Source organism: Merops nubicus, unplaced genomic scaffold (assembly GCF_000691845.1).
Source record: "Merops nubicus isolate BGI_N331 unplaced genomic scaffold, ASM69184v1 scaffold10035, whole genome shotgun sequence".
Classification (NCBI taxonomy): domain Eukaryota; kingdom Metazoa; phylum Chordata; class Aves; order Coraciiformes; family Meropidae; genus Merops; species Merops nubicus.
Window position 1 is genome coordinate 10,913 of NW_008610258.1, and position 21,787 is coordinate 32,699.

At 50.5% G+C, this 21,787-nt stretch overlaps 1 protein-coding gene across 1 annotated transcript in view; it reads left to right on the forward strand.

The window, feature by feature from the left end:
- F8 (coagulation factor VIII, procoagulant component) overlaps positions 1-20,884 on the forward strand; it is a 26,955-nt gene extending 6,071 nt beyond the window's left edge. Inside the window, exons 5-27 of the mRNA XM_008940851.1 lie at positions 459-566; positions 2,486-2,707; positions 2,895-3,129; positions 4,211-4,385; positions 5,383-5,476; positions 5,750-5,752; positions 6,964-7,175; positions 7,479-7,629; positions 7,766-7,975; positions 9,679-9,864; positions 11,725-12,442; positions 12,740-12,893; positions 13,750-13,956; positions 14,538-14,766; positions 14,864-15,046; positions 15,248-15,364; positions 17,134-17,205; positions 17,518-17,603; positions 18,073-18,228; positions 18,949-19,093; positions 19,957-20,105; positions 20,310-20,486; positions 20,729-20,884. Coding sequence (XP_008939099.1) covers positions 459-566; positions 2,486-2,707; positions 2,895-3,129; positions 4,211-4,385; positions 5,383-5,476; positions 5,750-5,752; positions 6,964-7,175; positions 7,479-7,629; positions 7,766-7,975; positions 9,679-9,864; positions 11,725-12,442; positions 12,740-12,893; positions 13,750-13,956; positions 14,538-14,766; positions 14,864-15,046; positions 15,248-15,364; positions 17,134-17,205; positions 17,518-17,603; positions 18,073-18,228; positions 18,949-19,093; positions 19,957-20,105; positions 20,310-20,486; positions 20,729-20,884 — 4,145 coding nt within the window. The remainder of the gene's footprint in view (positions 1-458; positions 567-2,485; positions 2,708-2,894; positions 3,130-4,210; positions 4,386-5,382; positions 5,477-5,749; positions 5,753-6,963; positions 7,176-7,478; positions 7,630-7,765; positions 7,976-9,678; positions 9,865-11,724; positions 12,443-12,739; positions 12,894-13,749; positions 13,957-14,537; positions 14,767-14,863; positions 15,047-15,247; positions 15,365-17,133; positions 17,206-17,517; positions 17,604-18,072; positions 18,229-18,948; positions 19,094-19,956; positions 20,106-20,309; positions 20,487-20,728) is intronic.
- Positions 20,885-21,787: the final 903 nt, after the last annotated feature.

Here is a 21,787-nt window from a genome sequence, read left to right on the forward strand (position 1 = left end):
CGCGGTGTTTGATGAAGGTAACTACCCTGCTCACGGGTGTCGGGCCCTGGATTCAGCCTAGTCTGGTGTGAGTGCAGCTGCTCAGCTCCTACACTGCCTCCCAATGGTCTGAGCCTTGTACAAGCTCTGGAACCAATGTGCTCCTGGTGCAGGACTGCCGTGCCTCCTTCTGTTCTGGTGTAGGGAGACTTCTGCCCTCCCAGATTTCGAATCCCATGACCTGGCCTTGTTCTCATCACACAAGCTAAAGCTGTGGGGAGTAATGCCCTGTCACGTGCAGTGGTCATCACCACATTCAAGCAGAGCTGTGGCCAGGTCTGCGGTGGATTTCCAACAGGCACCACACATCTGACCCTCCCTGGATTTGGTCTTCAATAGTGTTTCACCCGAGTAGGAAGGTTTCCTTAAATTTGAAATACTCCCAAGTAAAAGCTGACTGCATTGTCCTCTCTCCACAGGGAAAAGCTGGTACTCTGATCCTGGCTCCCTGGCAGCTCCTGGGCCCCTACCTCACAACAGGACAGAGCAGCACACCATCAATGGCTACATAAATGGCTCACTGCCTGGTGAGTACTGGTGTGCTGGTGACACAGATGGGAGGTGCTAGGAATCTATGCAGCCAAGTCTGGAAACTCGAGGTTGCTTATGAAAGGATGTAAGAAGGGACATCAAAAGGAGTTTCCAGGAGATGGAACTGTTTAAGCTGGGTTCACCCCTGAGGGACTATCACATCTCAACTCCTTGATCTGACGTGCCCATTTACAGTGGTGTAGGACCTGTTCCTGGCTGTGTTGCCAAGTCCAGCTGACCATCTCAGAGGACTCTAGGAATAGTGCTGTTAGCAAAGAGTTTCATCTCTTGTAGCCCTGTGAACAAGACTAGAGGTGGTGTTAAGGGTAAAACAGCTCTCACTAGCCTGGCTCTGACAACACACCTCTGTAGGATTTAGGGAATAGAATCAGAACCATTTAGAAAAGACTCTTAAGATCATTGAGTCCAATCATAAACCTAATACTGCCAAATTCACCACTAAACCATGTCCCTAAGCACCACATCTACACATCTTTTAAATACCATCCAAGGATGGTGACTCAACCACTTCCCTGGTCAGCCTGTTACAGTGTTTGATAACTTTTTCAGTGAGGACTTTTTTCCCTAATATCTGATCTAAACCTTCCCTGGTGTAAATTGAGGCTGTTTCCTCTAGTCATAGGGTCATAAAATACCAGGTTGGAAGGGACTCTGGTCCAGCCTTTCTTTGCAATAGCATGGTCCAGACAAGTGGCCTGTCACTTGTTACCTGTGAGAAGAGACTGACCCCCACCTCGCTACCTCATAGGTGAGAAGGGTTATAAAGTTTCTCCTCAGCTTCCTTTTCTCCAGGAAAAATTGGCATTTGCTGATGTTCTTCTTGGAGAAGGTTCAGAGCTGCCTGAGTGGAGAAATCTCTAAGGCAAATTGGGAAACACTGTCAGGAGAGTCATTACCATCAGCAACCCTGGAGAACCAGACCCTGAAACTTCCCACCTGGGTCTGGCCATTCTCTGACAAAAGGCAAAAGAAAACTCCCCTGAATTCCCTGTCCTGGTGGGGCTTAAGTGCCGAGTAGATCTCGTGGTCAGCTGCTTGTGTCTGCACAGTGGGTTTCCCCTCAGGAAGGCATCCACCTTCACCCAGCAATCCCCTGTCTGGCTGGGGGACCTGGCCTGAGAGGTGTCTGATGGAGAAGTGGTAATAAGACCTCAGGTTGGAGCCCCCACACCGTCTCCTTCTGAGCTCCTGGGATCTGTTCCAGTCACCTATCACACTCAGTGCCAAAAACAAGTGCTTGCCTCTGTATTTTATGTTGTTTGGCTTCAGCTTCCAGGAATTTGTTCTTGTTATTCACTTCCCTGCTAGATTACATAGCCCTTCAGCACACACTAATTTCTCTCCAGGAAAACATTTTTACAATGCAGTCAAAGTCCTCTCCCATTTCTTACGCACACTGAGCTCTTTGAGTTTCTCCAAGGTAGGAATTTTCTCCAGCCTTCAAATAATCCCGGTGACCTCTCTCTGCCCCTTTGGGGATATTTTCAGCTACTACTGAGGATGTGCTGATGCCTTGCACCAGGTGCAGTGTTTTAGTATGAGGCTCACCAGTGCTGCAATCAGACAAATGATTCCTTTTTCCAGTTCCTGGTTCCCCTATTTATAGACTCAAGTAGCACATCTACCTACATCCTGCTGTGAGGTCCCATCAGCACACCTCCCAAAACCATTTCCAAAGTCCCCTGCTCTGTAAATCTAGCCTATCTCAGGAGGATCATGTGGCCTGCACCTCTGTTTTGCTCAGACAGTCCATATTCACATGCAGCTTCTCCAGCTTGAAGCCTCAGGGGCAGATGACTCGACTCAGCGTGTGTCAAGCTCCAAGTCCATGAAACTGAGAGTGGACACAAGGGGCGGATGCAGTTCTAACTCCTGGGTGCTTCTCTTCTGGCAGGTCTCACACTGTGCCTTAAGAAGCAGGTCCATTGGCATGTGATTGGCTTGGGCACTGGGCCAGAAGTCCACTCCATCTTTTTTGAAGCCCACACATTCCTGGTGAGAAGCCATCGTCTCAGCAGCCTAGAAATTTCCCCTGCCACGTATCTCACAGCTCAGACCGTGCCAGGAACAGCTGGCTGGTTTCGGATGTTCTGCCAGATACTGTCCCATCAGCAAGGTAACCTTATTCTGCAAGAGCTTGGGGAAAAGCTCAGGGGATGGCGTGGGCTCAGGGTTCTATGCAGTGCAGCAGCTCCAAGGCCGCTCCTGCTCCATCGTGTTACATCCATGTGCAATCTGGCCTGTGACCAGGGTGGAAAAAGTTGCCTCATGTGATCCTTTCTGCCTGGCTTATCTGAACCCAGGTGGCATGGAGGCGATTGTGAAGGTGGAGGAGTGTGTGGAGGAGCGCCTGGTGAAGATGGGGAAGCTGTCAGATGACCCAGAGGACATGGATTACCCTGAAGAAGATGAGGAAACATATCACGTGATCCAAGTACGCTCTTCTGCCAAAGAGAGGCCTGTGACCTGGACGTACTACATCGCGGCTGAGGAGATGGACTGGGACTATGCCCCGTCGAAGCCAGCGTCTCTGGACAGGTGAGAGTGGGCATGTATGCCCATGAGGCTGCTCCTCGAGGCAGCCCTGCCAGCTCCTTCCCTTTTCCCTAGAAATTTATTTTCCTTTTGCCTAAGTCAATTGGACAGTTTTGTTCTTCCTTGTTAATGCTATAGATGCAGGACAAGTATGTTCTTGGGGAGGCCATGGGAAGGCAGGATCTGGCTTTGCTTTATTTTACCAAATGCCCCTCAGAGGTATTTGCCTCTCTGTTGCCCAGGTCTCTGGGATCAGCCCCTTCTGTGCAGGCAGCAATGCCTGGTGAACCTTCTCACCCCCCAGCCAGGAGGCCCTGCATAGCCAGGGCATGTGACTGCAGCCCCAGAATGTGGGTGTCTTTGCCCTGTCTGGTAGGGCCTGTTCTATATGGCAGAGACCCCTACTGCTGCCCCTCTTCTTGGAGGGAGAGGTGGTGCAAGTGCTATGTCTCAGCAGATGTACCTTAGTCAGTCACTGCATGGATATGACATTTATCACTAGTCCCAACATCACTCTGGTGACACAGGCTGTCTGGGCTCAGGCTGGCTTGGTAGTGGGGTCACCAAGTTCTGCCCTAGATGATGATCCCAGCCAGCAGCCATGGGAGCAAAGCATGTGGTGCAGAAATTCCAACCTGCAGTCCCTTGCAGGACAAGCCAGGGGAGGTGTCCCCTACAGCTTAGGGCTGGCCTTGCTCCTGAGAAGGAGCTGGGATGATCAAGAAAAGGCAGATGCTCTGTTGCCTTCTACCCACATGCTGGGAGTGTTCCCTGACACACAACAGCTTGCCACGCTTTTAGCTCTCACAGTTACCACTTCCCTCCAAGACAGGACAGTGTCAGCCCAAGACTGGTACCGTGCAACCTAGTTGAACTTTTCTCCATTAAAGAAGCACTGAATCACTTGAAACAATATGCATCCTGGGGAATAATGTGATTGCAGAGATGGGTCTCTTCACTGTGCACGGGTAGTCCTTGGACAGTTGTGTCAGTCATTGGACAATGGAAGCCAGACCTTCACCTTGCTCTGGTTCTGACAGCGTCCCACATGTGACTGTTTGCTCTTTCTCTGCTTTGCCTGCAGAAATATCACAAGGCTGTTCCTGGAGGCTGGCCCTCAGCGAATCGGTTCAAAGTATAAGAAAGTGATGTTTGTGGAGTATGAGGATGCAACCTTCAAGAAGCGCAAGGTGTCAGATCAACTGGACAAGGGAATTCTGGGGCCTGTCATTAAGGGGGAGGTTGGAGATGAGTTTAAGGTAAGAGAGAGATTGCTTTCCACAAAGAGGGACTGAAAAGGGAAACTTCAAAACTTGATACTGTTCTTCTTAATAGTTCTTGGTTTGTGGCTAAGGTCTGACATAAGTCCTTGAGGTGCTCTATCATGTTTGGTAATGTCCAAAGTTCACCAGAAGGGCAGATGTTACTAAAAGCTAAAGCTAAATACCCTCAGTGAAGTCAGCGGAGATGCACAGGATATGGCCCAGTCCCCTTGATTTGACTTCATTGCAGGTGTCTTAGGTAAACGTATGAATTAATCCATGACACATGGCATCAGCACGTTCCTCTGAGGCAGGAGTGTCTTCTCATCCTCCACTCTTCTCTTTTGTGTACTCTTACCATACGGCATTGGGGTCTATCACTCACGTCTCCCCAAGTGTCTCTACTGACCACTTGACTTGTTTGCTACTGGGAGGAATGGGATGGCTTCCAGGAGTTTCACGTTTCTGCTCCCTCCCTGGGGTTCCCTGTTCAGTTGTGCGCATGGAGCTGAAGGTAATGCCTGTGGCAAAGCCCTGACAGAGCCATTTTGAGACTTAAATTAAGGGCTTCATGCAATGAAGTGGGGAGCACTTTGGAGCTCTCAGCTGCCGTGCATACTTATTGCCTTGGTCCACTTGAGGCCTCCTGGATTGACAGAACTCTTTGATCTCATATGCAAAGTTGAGACTAAAGACAGCAAGTTTCCTCTTAATAAATATCACATTTTCATGTCCTCCCTAAAAGGGGAACTTCCTGGAAAGATGGACAGTGTAGATTGTTGAAGAAATAAACAGCTTCTTCTATACTGACTCCTACTTTGTGGTCCCAGACATGGCCACAAAGACGTGTCCTTCTTATTGGACACTGGCAGGTAGAGAATCCCAGGGCACCACTGCCCAGTGTTTCCCTCCCTGTAAGGACACTCAGGGAAGCCTCATGGGCTCATAAAATTCAGAAAGCATTAAACATTCCTGCGGTCCATCCTCATTTCAGATAGTGTTCAAGAACCTGGCAAGCCGACCATACAACATCTACCCTCACGGCCTCACCAGTGTAAGGCCATACTATGCTATGAAGCGCTCTCAAGGTAAGGCAGGCCATGAGTATGTGGGACATTACTTGGCCATTGTCATTCTTCTGGGCCAGGAGAGCTTCCTGCAGCCTGTGGTAAGACTGGTTGTCAAAAGCCATCTATTCAAGTGCCTCAGCCCTGCAATCCTGAAGATGATAATGATTCTTGTTTCATGTTCTGCTGTTTTTAAGGAAGGCTTGGATGATGTCTGGAAGAAGGTGCATTGTCAGCCAGGAAGCTGGGACTATATTGTTTGTTCCATCCTGGAGGCCTCCACTTTCTAATGAGGCAGTAACCACTCTGGTGATCCTGCCTATGCTTGTCAGTTTGCTTACAGTCCTCATTCCTTGGCCACAACCCTGCCCTGCTTTAGTGCAGGGGGTTCATTATAATCTAGACTGTCCTTCTTGCAGCTTTGTGACTTTTGCTCTGGGGTTGCAGACTTACCAGGGCCCTTTCCCAAAACTGCTTTCATCCCCTGCCAGCATGCTTCCAGGATTACGACTTGTGCAGACATCCCACATCCCACCAGGGCAAAACTGTGCCACATCCCTGTCCTCTCCTCTCTGTCCTTTTGGGTGCATCACAATGATGGGAGCAATTGCAGAAGCTAGAGAAAAGCTCCTCTGCTGCAGCAGAGGTAGCAGAACCAGAACAGTAGCCACTAAGGAGTTCAGTGGACCAGGTCAGCTTTGTGACCTATTACTATCTAAATTAAAGGTTTCCTTCAGGAGAGCCAAAAAGGTAAAGGCTGGCAGAACTAAAGGAGCCAAGCCAGATGAGGGCTGGAAGCCCTGTCCTTGCCCCTCTGTCAACATCCCCCAGCCAGATATAGCTCACCAGCTTTGCCAGCAATTCAAGTCTATGAAAGGAGATGCATTTCAGGGCAGTATAAATAATTAGAGCTATTCCTACCCCAACTTTGCAAACCATGTTTACAGTGGCTCAGCTGGGCACTTAAAGCAGAGAAATGTCTTCTCCTAAGGCTATGTCAGTGGCAGGAAAAACTCAGAGCATCTATTTGGACTTGAGTTTTCCTTCTATTCCTTCCAGATCTCCTCTTTAGTTTTCCCACAGTCTAGCTGTATTTGCTAAAAAGTGTACCTTTCCTTGCTTTGTTTTTCACTCATTTCAGCCCTGCCCAGCTCTGTACATTCATCTGCACATTCATCTGCAAACTCCTGTAGGTAGCCCAAAGCCCAGACGCAGATGAAACTAGCCAAATTTTCCAGTTTTCATGAGTTTCAAGGGCTATCAAAATTATGTACATGCCTCTCCATCCTCACTTTGTCCTAGGGGCTCGTTCTGTCCATATCAACTTTCCATGCAAGTGCATGCTAGCAGCCAGTTTGCCATCCCACAGTGGGCATGGGTCTGGGTAGTTTTCTATGCAACTTATGTGGTCAGGAAACCTCATTTTTGAGCTCTTTTAAAAAGTGGGATTACTCCTTACAGGAGCAGCCCCAACATAACTGATCTGCCCTTGGGCTGTGTATTGCCAGATAAAAATGTGAAGGACATTCCTATCCCCCCTGGCCAGTCATTCACCTACAGCTGGAGGATCACCCCTGAGGATGGGCCAACACAGGCAGATCCTCGCTGCCTCACCCGGTTCTACTACAGCTCCATCGACCCCGTCCGAGACACAGCCTCAGGACTGATTGGACCCCTCCTAATCTGCTTTAAGAAGTCCATGGATCAGAGGGGAAATCAGGTAGGTCCTTCCTTTGTTGCCTCAACCGCCAGGTTGAAAGGCTGGAATAACTGTGGTGGGTGAAATACTTGGGTAAAGTCAAATTAGTCCGTCCTGCACTCTTTAACCTTGCCATCAATCTCAATGCCTCTGTCTTCCCCATCCTCCCTTGCACACTCTCTTCTCTCCAAACCTGTATCCTAGCTCCTATGAAACAGCAATAAACTGTTCCTCATGCACCTAGGCTAAGACCTGGCAGCTACACTGGGCCACTGGGTCGCTCTGGTCAGGGCAGGAATAGCTGCTTCCCTCTCCATCTTCCAGATAATGTCAGACAAGACGAGGTTGGTGCTGTTTTCAGTCTTTGATGAGAACCGCAGCTGGTACCTGGAGGAGAACATCAGGCGGTTCTGCACTGATGCAGTCCATGTGGATATCCAGGACCCCCAGTTTTATGCCTCCAACAGGATGCACAGTGAGTGCTCAGCCAGGGCCTCCCTGCAAAGTCCTGGCAGACACAGGCTAAACCCTGCCTCGGGGGACAGGCAGGACCTCGGCAGCCACGGTGGAAGCAGGTCCTGATGAAATATTTCATCCCTGCTCTCTTCCAGCTATTAACGGCTTTGTTTTTGACAACCTTCATACAAAACTCTGTCTGCATGATGTTGTGTACTGGTATGTCCTGAGTGTTGGGGCCCAAACAGATTTCCTCTCCATCTTCTTCTCTGGAAACACTTTCAAGCGCAACATGGTCTTTGAGGATGTGCTTACCCTTTTCCCATTTTCTGGAGAAACAGTCTTCATGAGTTTGGAAAAGCCAGGTTAGTAACATGGGCTATTCTATAAACTATAGGCTTGGCATCACAACAGAGCTAACAGCACACCTCAGCTAGGTCTCTGGTACCCAACTGCATTTTGGCAGCCCTGAGAGCAAAGGAACATACAACCTGCTAGAACAGCAAAATGAGAGGCAATGATAAACCTTTCTAAAGCTTAAATCAAAGAAATTAAACTACTGTATTTTACTTCACTAATAAGGTATATTAAGGTCACACATGCTGCTAAGCCAGGAAGATGGCTGCAGTAATGTAAGCCCCATGGACCTTGCATCCTCACCCTAGACTCCAAGCTCAGAGGTCAAGGGGAGTGGCAGTGCTGTCACTGCTGCAGGTTCAGCCGCTGGTCATGGCATCCCATTTATCTCCACACCTTTGCAAGGACAGAAATCACAGCCATGGAGAAGTCCTAGGAAGAATTTGCTTCAGAGTTTGATTTTATTTTCCCCTACTCAGAATTTTTTTCCTTAGCATGTTGTGGGCTGGAACACCTCACTTAAGAGGACAGGCTGAGAGAGCTGGGTCTGTTTAGCCTGGAGAAGAGAAGGCTCCAGGAAGACCTTATTGTGACCTTCCAGTATCAGAAGGGAGCCTACAAGAAAGCTGGAGAGAGGGACATTTTACAAGGGCTTGTAGTGATAGGACAAGGGGGAATGGGCTCAAACTGGACGAAGGTAGATTTAGATTAGGAATTAGGAAGAAGTTCTTCACTATGAGGGTGGTGAGACACTGGAAAAGATTGCCCAGGGATGCTGTGGATGAGCCATCACTGGATGCGCTCAAGACCAGGGTGGATGGGGCCTTGTGCAGCCTGGTCTAGTGGGAGGTGTCCCTGCCCACAGCAGGGAGTATGGAAGTAGATGATCTTTAAGGCCCCTTCCAATCCAAACCATTCTATGATTTGCAAAAGCAGTGCCATTAACAGTTTCCTCACTCACAGAGGAAAAATAATTTAGCATGTGATTGCAAACACTGATATGATAGTCACAAGCACTGCACCATGAGCTAAGATGACAGGCCTTCTAGATACCTCGGGAAGCTTTCTAAAACCCAGCCAAACATCGTATCTGTTTGAGCTCTGATTTTCACCTGATCTGAAGTGGGCAAGCAGCTCAGCCAGCAGCAGATGACAGCTCTCTCCAGCATGAGAGCCTGGTTATTACACACCTCCTCACCCATTTTTGACACCTGGAGAAGAGGCACTCGCTGCAAGGAAGAAACATTGGCTGGGGATGTGAGCAAGAGGCAACCTCTTCATTTCTTTCTCCTTGAGTGGTAGTGCCTGGGAGAGAGGTGTATGTGACAACACCAGCATGTCTTTGAGGGTGGTTTATAATGATTACACTGATGGCAATAACCCTAGAGGTTCTTATGGGTTCTCAGTTCTTCACACCAATCTACTGCTGGGGCCTTGCATGTGTCTGTGGCTTGCTAAGCTCTCACAGGGACCACCGACCCTGCTGATGGTGCTTGTTCAAACTGGCTCTGATTTTGCCAGCAAACATGATGTCTTGTGAGACCAGCTGTAAGATACTCTAGGGATTATGAAAACATGAAATCACTACCAGGAACCAGAGACTGCCTGAAAATATAGGTTGCACTAGTGAGAGAACATCTTGGGGATGGCAATTTGTCTTCTTTCCCATTGTGGTGGGCTCATGGTGTTCTCTTGTCGTTTCTTGAGACAGGCATCTGGACACTGGGGTGCCTGAATCCTGATTTCAGAGACCGAGGGATGCATGCCAAGTTCACAGTCTTGCAGTGCCAGCATGAGCAATATGCTTATGGGGAAGACTATGTCGATTTTGAGGAGGAGGATGCTTTTGACTTCCAACCCAGGGGCTTTTCCAAAAGAAAGATATGGCACAGGCCATGTGTGAATGAGCAACTGAACAATGTCACCTCTTCTAGAAATGAGACAGAGAAGCCAAGATTGTGCCTGACAGACCCCATGCATGCACCCCTCCTGAACAGTGACAGGAATTCTGACCCCACTTCCAATGGCACATCAACACTTCTAGGAACAGCCCCACATCCACCTGGTATTTTCATGTCTTCTCTGCCAGAGACAAACTATGAGCCAGTGTCCTACGAATCCTTCCAGGAAGATGAAGAATTGTCAAAAGCCATCAGCCAGGAAGAAAGATTTGGAGCTCTCCCACCTGGAGAACACTTAGTGAGTCTCAGTGGAAGGGTCCATGGCACTGTGAGCTCAGAAGAAGGTCGGCAATGGCTGCACCAAGCCACGCCAGCTTCAGAAGATGCTCTAGCTGGAGAGAAGGTGACAAAAATTTCAGAGGTGGAGGAGCCAGTAAAAAAGACAATGGTCCAGTCTGGTGGTACATTAGAGATCCTGGAAGCAGAGCCTCAAAAGACACCTACTCATTCAACAAGCTTGTGGAACTCAATTGCTTATGCTGCTAGCAAAGTTTCTCTTCAAGAGAACAGGAGGTCATTTCATCAGAATGACCTGGAGCACAATCTGGGACTTCAAGACACTTCGTCACAGGATGTTGAGAACAAGTTGCCAGGAGGATCTGATAAAATATCCTTAAATCTATACGAGTCAAAGGAGACAATTAATACAGAACCAGATTTAAGCACTGATCATAACTCTTACTCCACACTGGACAATCCCTCTGCATCTTCAGACAAGACAGAAGACAACAGGACATCTCATGCTGTGGTTCACAGTCACACCAGAGAAAGCAATTATCCACCCAATGAGCTAGATGCTGGGCTGGCAAAAAGACCTAACAAAGTGGTTTTGCAAGGCTCTCATGAATATTTCGAAGGGAAAAATGTTTCTTTCTCAGACCTGGGACCCAGAAAACCTGTACAAGAACAACTCCTCACAGATGAGAGTAACTCCTTGCCTGAGAAAAGCAGCAGAGAACAAGAAGGTGGTGAACTTGCCAAAGGCACAGGCCCTCTAGAAACCACCTTGGCACACATCAACGACTTTGAGCCTTCCAGCTATATAATGACAGAAGAGACAGATGAATTAATCTTGGAGGCAGTGTTTCAGGATGCTACAGCTGCTAAGGAATTGCCAGAGATGGACAGTCTTGCCTTTCCTGAATCAAACGTCACAGCCAATGACACAAGGCAGTTCCCAAATGCTTTAAGCAGTCCTGAGCAGTTTCTGAGACAAAGAGCTCCAGCCCTGAGCATGCGTGGCCCCAACTGGAGGCCTCGACAAGCCAAGTCACTGGAGAGCAGAGGCTTGCTGTATGGTCTGGATCTTCCCAACACCAACTGGCCTGGCAGCAGAGAGCCCCCTTCTGAGAGCAACAGAGCAGAGCAGGATCTGGCCAGACAGACCCCTGAGAAAGCACTGGATAAGAAAGCCCCAAAGGCATGTGGACCTCATTTCCCTTTTTGTAGTGCTCACTTCAGAAAGAGGTCCCTGATATCAAGTGACAGTTTGCCTGAGGTGACGGTAGCCCAGCAAAGCCTGGAAGAAAAATCAAACATGGTTCAGGGGAGACTACACCCAGGCAGGGATGCTCCACAGGCTCTGCTTGGAGATAGTGCTAACAAGATGCAGCCTGAGGAGAGGCCAAACACTGGTGGGAGTGGATGGAGCAATGATGAGGGAACCCAGTTCAGCAGACGCTCCTCTCCCATGCGGGGAGCACTGGGGAGCACCACGGCCATGAGACCAAGCAGCTCAGACATGCTAAGTGCTGTGGCTGCAGACCTGACCTCAAACTCTAACCCGGTCTCCCTAGATGCAGCAGGGCATGCCAGGGGCTTTCAGAGCCCAGCTTTGGCCAAGCTGCAGCTAGGCAGAGGTGCTGCCTGGGGGGCTCCTGGGAGCATGCAAGCTCAGCAGAGAAAACAGATGGAGGAGGAGACAAACTCTGTGGAGCAGCTGGGTCAGTTCAGTCCTGAGTCTCAGCAGCTCAAGGCCAGTACCACAGAGGACTATGTTCCTGAGAGCACACCTAGGCAAAGCCCAGAAGAAATCCCTGTGAAACCAGCCTCCAAAGAGAACTATTCCATGTCTCCAAGCAGCCCTTCTCACAACCACAGCACCACCAAAATAACAGCCAAATATGTACAAGCTAGTCCAGATGGATGGCAGGTGCTCAGCAAGGAAGATGTCCTCAACGAAACTGGGAAGAGTGAGCACCAGGGTCTAGGAGAGCCCAAGGAGAATGGGGAAAGCAACAGCACAGCTGGGAAGATGAGCCATGCCCCAGGACACAGGGAGAGACCAGCTCTGAACAACATGACCCATTCCAGCCCCTCAAATCCAAAGGCTGACAAGCTGGACTATGATGAGTACGGGAACACAGAGCAGACCATGGAGGATTTCAACATCTATGGGGAAGAAGAACACGACCCACGCTCCTTCCAGGGAGAGGTACGGCAATACTTCATTGCAGCAGTGGAGGTTATGTGGGAGTACGGGAACCAGAGACCCCAGCACTTCTTAAAAGCCACGTAAGTGTGACTGTTCCTCATGTATTCCTCCTGCACTGCACGCTGGCATGTTCTGGCAGGCAGGATTAAAGGTCTATGACTGTATGACCCAGCCAGGCAGTCCAGGGGAGGGATACTGCCAGTGCCTTCCTTCCACCTGGGGAGTTAAACTCTAGCAACTTTGAGCTTCCTCATAAGTGGGTCAGGGATGCTCTGTATCACCCCTGCCCTGCAGCGGCCCTGCCACGGCTGCCCTCCCTGTGGGACAGTGTCACCTAACTTGCCTAACTGCCCTCACCCCAGCAGGGACCCTGGAAGGGGCAGGAGGAAGACTTCCCGACAGTACCGCAAGGTGGTTTTCCGAGAGTACATGGACAATTCCTTCACACAGCCACTGCTGCGGGGAGAACTGGATGAACACTTGGGCATCCTTGGGCCATACATCAGGGCAGAAGTTGAAGATGTTGTCATGGTGAATGAAAGTTCTTATTTCCTTTAAAACCCGAAATTCCCCCATTGCTGGCTGTGCTCAGCCAGAGGGAGTGCTGAGCTGGGTCTGCAGACACTGTGATGCCCATAGGTTCACCGTCAGGGCCTGAGGGCACAGGAGCTGCCCCATTGGCACCCTATGGATGTATGTGGATGGCACCAGGTTGGGAGGCAGAGCAGTCATTCAGAGGGACCTCAGTGGCTGGAGGAATGGCCTGGAGGAACCTCAGAGTATTCAGATGCAAAGCCCCACACCTGAGACAGATCCAACATCTGCAACAGCACATCCCGAGCAGCTCCTGGGCTCCACGGGTGGCCTTTTGGTTGAAGTGATTGTAGAAAGGGTAATAGGCTAAGGGTTCAGTACAGCTGCTTGGGGTGCTCTCTGTGAGGGCAGACTTGGGCTTCCCTCACCACCAAGAGTCCTTCAGTACCCATCTAAGGAAGAGGTGAAAAGCTCAGGAATTCTGTGCCTGGAGAAGTTGCACCATTTTCACTGAAATCTTCTCCAGGATGGATTCAGCACCTTTGGGCTCCAGAGACAGTAGTGAATCTGACCTTGCTTCCACTGAGCAGGGAGAGGGAGTCTTACTGCTGACATAAACGGGATGCGACATAACCGGGATGCTCTTTCCACTGGGGATCACACTGCATAGCCACAGCTTGTTGGCTCCGCAGGGGTTAGCCACTGTATGAGGCCCAGCTGGAGGTCTGGGCACTGGGGGCACAGGACTCCCCTTTCTGTCAGCTGGCTGGATCCAGCCCCAGGATCCAGGACACTCAGTGCTGCACCTGCCCCCCTCCCACACTCCCTTTGCTTTGCCTTCCTTCCCGTGCAGGTTACGTTCAAGAACCTGGCCTCACGTCCCTTCTCCTTCCACTCCACGCTGCAAGCCTACGAGGAGCCCCGGGGCGCAGTGGAGGGCGGGGAGGGCGTGCAGCCTGGCGAGCTCCGCAAGTACTCCTGGAAAGTCCTGCCGCAGATGGCACCCACCATGCAGGAGTTTGACTGCAAGGCCTGGGCTTACTTCTCCAATGTGGACCTGGTAGGTGGGAGCCTGTGTCGTGGAGCACCCCAGGAAGGAGAGGTGGGCAGCACACCTGATGGGCTGTGAGGTCAAGTCTTTTGTTACGGTGCTGTCCTGAGAGCGGCCTGTGGTGGTGTATATTCTCAGGTGTCTAATATAGTGACACCTGTGAGGAATGCATACTGGTATTTTCTCTCTTCCTTTCTCCTAAATGCTTTTTTCCCTTTTCTCCAGTTGTACCAGCTTATGAGACTTGTGGGGAGCTAGCATTCTGCAGTCCTTTACCCCTCTGCAAAATCTGGCTGAATTTGGCCCATGGGTTCCAATGCTAGTGATACAGGCACTGTTGGACAGACAGGCACGACTTCTCTTGAAAGCATGTGCAAATGCTTGCTCCACAGTCTTTCTTAGCTGGGGGCAGAGTGTGGATTCCCCAATGAACCCAGCATGTCCTTTCCACCCTGCACATGCCATGCCTTGTGCATGAGTGGGAGCGAGGCCATGGATGCAGTCAGGGCCATCACTTTCCTTGTTGCTGTGCCACTTTGTGGGCATCAGTGCTGCCCCCTCCTCCGAGGCAAACTCTTCCTCTCTGGCAGGAGAAGGACCTGCACTCGGGCCTCATTGGGCCACTGATCATCTGCCGCCCAGGGGTGCTGAGCTTCGTTTTCAGGCGGCAGCTAGCTGTGCAGGAGTTCTCCCTGCTCTTCACCATCTTTGATGAGACGAAAAGCTGGTACTTCCTGGAGAACATGGAGCGAAACTGCCGGCCTCCTTGCCACATCCAGCGAGACAACCCTGACTTTAAGAGAAACCATTCCTTCCACGGTGAGGTCCCTTGCCCTTGCCCTTTCCATCCCACAGTCTATGCTGGGATGGAGAAACCTTGGAGCCTAGAGCTGCTGCTGACTGCTGTCTTCCCCAGCCATTAACGGTTACGTGGGTGACACGCTACCTGGGCTGGTGATGGCTCAGCAGCAACAGGTCCGATGGCACCTCCTGAACATGGGCAGCACTGAGGATATCCATGCCATCCATTTTCACGGACAGCTGTTCAGTGTCAGGACTATCCAGGAGTATCGCATGGGAGTCTACAACCTTTATCCTGGTGAGATGCAGTGCAAGCACTGTGCACATCCTAGCTGATGGGCCTTCATGTCTATGCCCATGAAGTGCCAAGACTGCAGTGGGATAGCAAGGAGAAAGAATGGATCTGGAAGAATCTGGCTCTGTGTTTGCACTGGGTTTGGCACTGTCATCCCATTGCAGACAGTAACTCTGCTCTGCTCTGATTTCCATTGCTGGCCAGGTGTCTTCAGGACGGTGGAGATGCGGCCCTCACATGCTGGGATCTGGCGGGTAGAGTGCAAAGTGGGAGAGCACCAGCAAGCTGGGATGAGTGCTCTTTTCCTTGTGTACAACCCCAGTGAGTTATTCTCTTTGCACCTTGACCCACTTGCTGCCGTGGTGAAGTGCTGGGGTCTAAACCCTCAGCCCTGAGCCGCAGTTGACATACAGAGGATGTCCACAACCAGGCAGGAAAGACCCTCCTGACTGGGTTTCACCCAGGGTCTGGCCAGCCTTGGGTGGGAACTGATTAGGAATTAACCACCAGGTGCCCTGCCTTTAGCACAAACATCATGTCCCAGCATAAAGGCTGGCTCTGCTTGTAGTGAATGCACTATGTAGGGTTACACAGGGTTACTGGAGGGGCTTCCTGCCTCCTCTTGAAACTGCTGAGTTCCTAGCAATGGTGGGACACCAACACAACTGGGAGCAGAGGGAGGATTACATCTGTAATAATGACACTTTTTCTGGCATTGCTATGTGATCAAAATTGGATCGGTCATCTGGCTTCTAGGTCAGTGTACTCCTGTATTCACTTCATCCTACACCATGAGTAAATGTATCAATCTCTTTGTTCCTCCAGTGGTTAGCCACCTCATATCTTCCATGTGTGATTTAGGATCAGAGGGAAAGGTCTGGCCTGTGTGCTATTTATTGATGGTAGTGTCCTTCCTACTGGTGTATGCAGTCAGCAAAAGGCGTGGCCAGAGCCACATGTTTTTGAGTTCCCTCCTCCAGGTCTCTCAGTGTCTGCCCTGGGGTGGCTCAAGGTGGGGGTCTTCTGGGTTTTCACTCTGAAAGTCACAACTTCTTGTCACAACTTCTTGTCACCCTGCACAACTCAGCAGAGAGAACAGTGATATGGTTGGGTTGAAGGCTGTTTTCCAAAATTGAAGGTTCCCAGACCTCCTGTAAAATGCACTTACCTCAGCAACTGTGTGCATGTGCTTCGGGAAGGTAGAGTACCTAGCTGCTTAACCACAAGTCATGAGATAAACTGAGGCGTGGAGTGATGGTAGGAGGCAGTGAGAAACACTGCCTGACTACAGTTTGCTCTGATAGAAACAACCTCAAGAGCAACTGCAAAACCCACAGGAAACCTCTGACTCCATTCACCCCTGAACAACATGTTTCTACCTCATTGTAATTAAGCATTGGGGAAAGTGTTTTGTCAGAGTAGTATTCTAACACACTGTGACAGCCTCTCTCCTCTTCCTAAAGGAGCATTAAATGCCAGCCAGAAAACGTTTCCATAAGTTAAAAATCTGTGTAAGATTTCAAATTTGCATTATCCCCAGAAGCATTTGCAGTGGATATGCCAAGATGTGACAAGTCACTAATAATAACAGTTACGAGAGGCAAACAGCCCTGTGCTCGGCAGACCAGAAGAAAGATACTGAGAGACAGGGCTGTCAAGTATACTTAAGCAACATGATATATGTTTTTAAAAGATGCTGCCTAGCAACAGAAAGGCCTAGGAGTGAGACATGGGTATAAAGAAGAGACACTTACCAGCATTGCTGGGAGATCAGGACATAGGAATGAGAGGTCGGGGACGCAGGGACATGAGCTTGGCAAGAGACTGCTGTGGCTGATGCTGGGAACTCTGCTGTTGACATCAGAGTTAGGAGAAAGAACTTCCAGCACCCCTAAAATTCAAGGATGGATGTGAAGACATCTGAAACCCACCACTTGGTGTGAGACAAACAACCCTGGGGGCTTTTGCAGGCTTGAGACAACCTCCCTGAGCCTGGAGGCTTCTACACAGCCTAGGCTTTGCCTTCAAAAGCCCTGTTACCTAATCAGTTTTCCCTGATTTTTATCCTCCTTCTCCCTGTTTGGCTGCAGACTGCCGAAATGCCCTTGGTCTGGCCTCGGGCCACATTGCAGACTCCCAGATCACAGCGTCAGGACAGTACGGTGAGTAGGGGCTGTTGCTGCAAGGAAGACAGGTGAGGTTGGGGCAGCTTTACTCAATACAACTCGCACGTTTGCCTGCCCAAGGCTCTGCTACACTGTGATCCTAGCAAAGTCCTTCCTTCATCCATGCCCACATCAGTGTTCCGCTTGGGATATTGAGCTGTCTTCCCACATGTCTATCCCATCATGTCAGTGCTCTGCCACCCTTTACACGGCTACTAAACCCTAGGGTGATCCTCAGGCCCCACGCTGCAAATGAACTCCCCAGCTTGGGCTGAGCAGTGCCCTCATATCTGTGTGCTCTCTTCGCAGGGCAGTGGGCTCCTTACCTCGCCAGGCTGGACAACACTGGGTCCATCAATGCTTGGAGCACTGACCACAGCAGTGCCTGGATCCAGGTAGGAGGGGCCCTGTGGCTAGAGGTACTGCTGGGGACATTGCAAGGGCGTGCTCGTGACTGATGCACTGGGCATAGATCGCCGCTGTCTCTTCAGCTACATCCTGCTATTTCCTCTGCTTCCCCTCGGGGACGGGCGCTATGAGATCCTAATGGCAGTTGGTTTGGCCGTGGTTGCTGCTGGCGTGAACCCTAGATTCATCCTCAGTGCAGCAGAGGGATCACTTGGTAGTCTGCCTGCAGCATCAGATTATGCAAAAATCCTCCAAAGACCAAGAACATCTCGCCTCTCCAAACAGGTCTTCCCTGCCCTTTCCCAGCTGTTGGCTGACCTGTGCCCTTGTGAACAGCTATTTTAACTAGCTGCACAACCTGTGCTCACTTATGTCATCAGGAAGCGAATTCCATCGGCATTGCCTGAAAATAGCTTGGGTTTTTGTCAGAAACTAATCCCTGACTTTCGTTCTCAGGTGGACCTTTTGCGTCTCATGATTATTCACGGCATAAAAACCCAAGGGGCCCGACAGAAGTTATCGAGCCTTTATGTCTCCCAGTTTGTTGTCTTCTACAGCATCGATGGGCAAAGGTGGAGGAAATACAAAGGGAATGCCACCAGCACGCAGATGGTAAGGTGAACGGGGTTCTTGAGACTGTATCTTTCCAGAATGGTGTCTTTTGTGGTAATGAGGGATGGGAAGCTCTATATACAAGGCAGAGATCTCCTGAGCCCCTGAGGTATTTCATTAGGGAAGGCACAGTGAGTATTCACTGCCATGATGACTGAATCAGAAATCACAGATGTGAAAGGGACATCTTGTGTGCCCATCTGTCTCATTTTAAATTGACTGAGCTATTTCCATGATCCCAGCTAGCTGCAAGATCCACTGCTTAATGTTATGTTGCCTGTCACTCAGAGCTAGGCATAAGATTTTGCTTGAATCTATTTTTTGATGCCAAAGGCAAATTTTTTTTCTAAAAACACTGTCCAGATGCAAATGATTTGGGGATCTCTACTTGTTAGAGAAAAAACAAAACAAAACAAACAAACAAACACACAAAAAAAAAAAAAAAAAAGGAACAAACTCCCTAAATATGCATAAGTCGATTATTCCAGCAGGAGAAGGAAAAATATACAGAAAATCACGTGCACCAGCTGTAGCCAAAACTTTTCCCAGGTTCAAAAGTCCTAGGACTGACTTTTTTTCCTTCTTTTTCTCCTCTCTGTTTGTTGAAAACATGTTAATTTGCACAGACCCGAAGTTTCTGCTCCGTTTCCCCACTAATCCTTGCCTTGTCTAGTTCTTTTTCCACTAGCACAACAGTCCTTCTCCTCCCTTTCCCTGCAGCTGTTCTTTGCAAATGTGGATGGAACTGGAGTGAAAGAAAATCGCTTCAGCCCTCCGATCGTAGCCCGGTACATCCGCATCAACCCCACTCACTACAGCATCCGGAGCACGCTGCGCATGGAGCTCCTCGGCTGCGACCTGAACAGTACGTCCCACCTCTGGATGCCAAGCACCAAAGCCAGGGCCTCATCCAGTGCAGTGCTTGGTGCCAGCTCCACATTTTGGTACTCCCTAAACAGTTGTAAAGGGGGAAGGAGGAGGCTGGAGATGGCACTGAGATATTGGGGGAACAAAACTAGACAATTTCATTATGGTCTTAGAGATAGCAGGAGCAGAGGGAGAGCATCAGGTCAGCTCTCGCCACTGCTTCTCCTTAAACTACCATAAACCTTCAGCAGCAGTTAAGCTGAAAGCTGGGGAGATTCTGCCTCAGTCGGGGGGAGCAGGCAACAAGCAGAGACAGATGCTATTGGCTTTTCCTCTATTTTTTGCCACTCCACAGCAAGACTGCTCTGGCCCACAGCATGACCGGGGGCAGAAGTGCTCTGGGATCCTTTCTTTGGCTTTGCATGCCAGCAGAGCAGGCTCTCCAGCAGCTACGAGCAGCAGTCACTGTGCTGTCACTCCGTGCCACAAGGCTGCCAGTGGGCTCTGAGGCAGCTGTGCACATGCATGCCTGATCACAGTGTGTGCAGGGTGTCTCCCTGCCAGGCATTCTTGTGATTCCTATGTCCTGATAGATGCACAAATTCTTCATATTCCTCCTAGATAAAATCTCCAAGGAGAAAAGAAGGTGGAAGTAGTGGCAGGTGTAGTTTGGCCCTCCCCAGCCAGAGCCATGCTGCGCACAGGGACCCTCAGCAATGCAGGGACCATGATGCTGCAGCAAAGTACAAGAGAATCTGTAACCTGGGAAAGTGCGTGGAGGGTGGCTGGAGCAGTGAGCAGCCAGAAGGCATCTCCATGATGGATGTATTCTCTCTGACAAGCATTCCTCCTCCCTTCCAGGCTGCTCCATGCCCCTAGGAATGGAGAACAGAGGGATCCGTGACGAGCGCATCTCCGCGTCCTCCTACAGCACCAATGTCTTCTCCAACTGGTCACCCTCCCACGCCCGCCTGAACCTGAAGGGGAGGACCAACGCATGGAGGCCAAAGGTAGCCCATGCAAGGAGGTTCCCAGACAGGCAGCTGGGACATGGGCAGGCAGGTGGGATCCCAGCAGGCAGGCTGGATGCTTGCAACCTGTCCTAGCCAGGGCTGCATGGGGAGTGTGTACAGCCATGTGTGCTGGCTTCAGCTGCAATGAACATGTCCTTCTCACTGCTGCTGAAGGGTTGAAGGCACTCTCTCCTTCCCCAGAGCAACAGCCCCAGCGAGTGGTTGCAGGTGGACTTTGAAGCAACCAAGAAAGTGACTGCAATCATAACCCAAGGTGCCAAAGCTGTCTTCACCCACATGTTTGTGAAGGAGTTCGCAGTCTCGAGCAGCCAGAACGGTGTGCATTGGAGCCCAGTCCTGCAGTATGGCAAGGAGAAGGTAGGTAGAGCTGCTCCCTGCCCAGAGGCAGCCCATGGCTACTCCTGGGACAGCAGGCCTTGGCAGTAAGCAGGTTCACTCCTGTGAACCTGATTACTGCAGTGAGCAGTGAGCCAGCTGTACTGTGCTTTTCCCTCTGTATAGTGTTCCCAAGTGGTGCTTGTCTGAGTTGATTGTGCCTTCAAGGCATGGGCTCACTCTCATCCGAGGAGAGCACATTGCTGATTTTCTCTCCTCTCCAGATTTTCAAAGCAAACCAAGACTACACCAGCACAGTGATGAATACCCTGGAGCCCCCGCTCTTTGCCCGCTATGTGAGGATACATCCTCGTCAGTGGCACAACCACATTGCCCTGCGGATAGAGTTCCTTGGCTGCGACACTCAGCAGGAGTACTGACAGCTGCAGGGCAGCACAGCCTGAGGACCCACATCCAGCTGGACACTGAAACCTCACCATGGGTGGAGCCAGCCCTCCAGGGCCCTGGCTACTCCTGCTGCTGGGGAGGAGAAAGCCTGCAAAGCTGTTGCAGTGGTTGGCTCGTTATCAGCCTCTCCCTGTCCCTCATATACCAGATGCCATATAGTCAGACATAATGCTGAAGAATTAAACAGTGATTTTCTGTTTTCTCTCTGGGTCCCCAGGGGCTCAGTCAGCATTACCCGCAGCTAGTAAATAATTAGCCCCAGAGTTTCTCAGCTTCATTTTGTAGCAGCTCCCACTGCCCAGGCATAGTCCTTGAGGAGGAGGAAGCAGCAAAGGGATGGAGGAGGAGGCCCTGCTCCAGGTCCCAGCATCATTTCACAACTGGTGGTGATCCGTGACTTAAGGGAGGAAGCACTTGCTCATCCTGAATCAGCACTGGGCTTTGGCCCTCCACTTCATTTCCTTCCCATGATGCTCCTGCTGCTGTGGCTAGGTGCCATCATGCTGCTATCCATGGCTGCCTCTGTGCTCACTCACCAGAGAAGCTCTGTACGTGTCTCTGGCTCCCAGGGTCTCTGTTGCGACGCCGCCTTGCGACGCTCCCCCAGGAGATGTGTCACAGGCTGAAGCCATCTTCTTGGCACAGGTAGCTCTCCCCCTCCCTGTCATCTGCCCCACACAGTGACAGACGTTTCTTGTCCCAGGAATGGCAACAAGCAGGGTGACACTGGCTCCCACCTCATGCCTCTCATGGGTTAGGGACCTTTCAGAACAATGGCCACCTCACAAAGGCCTGGAGCACCTGGCAGGCTGTGGAGCAGGCAGAAGGTCATGCCTGCCAGGTAGCATGCTTCTCCTTCATGGCAGTGGCAGCAT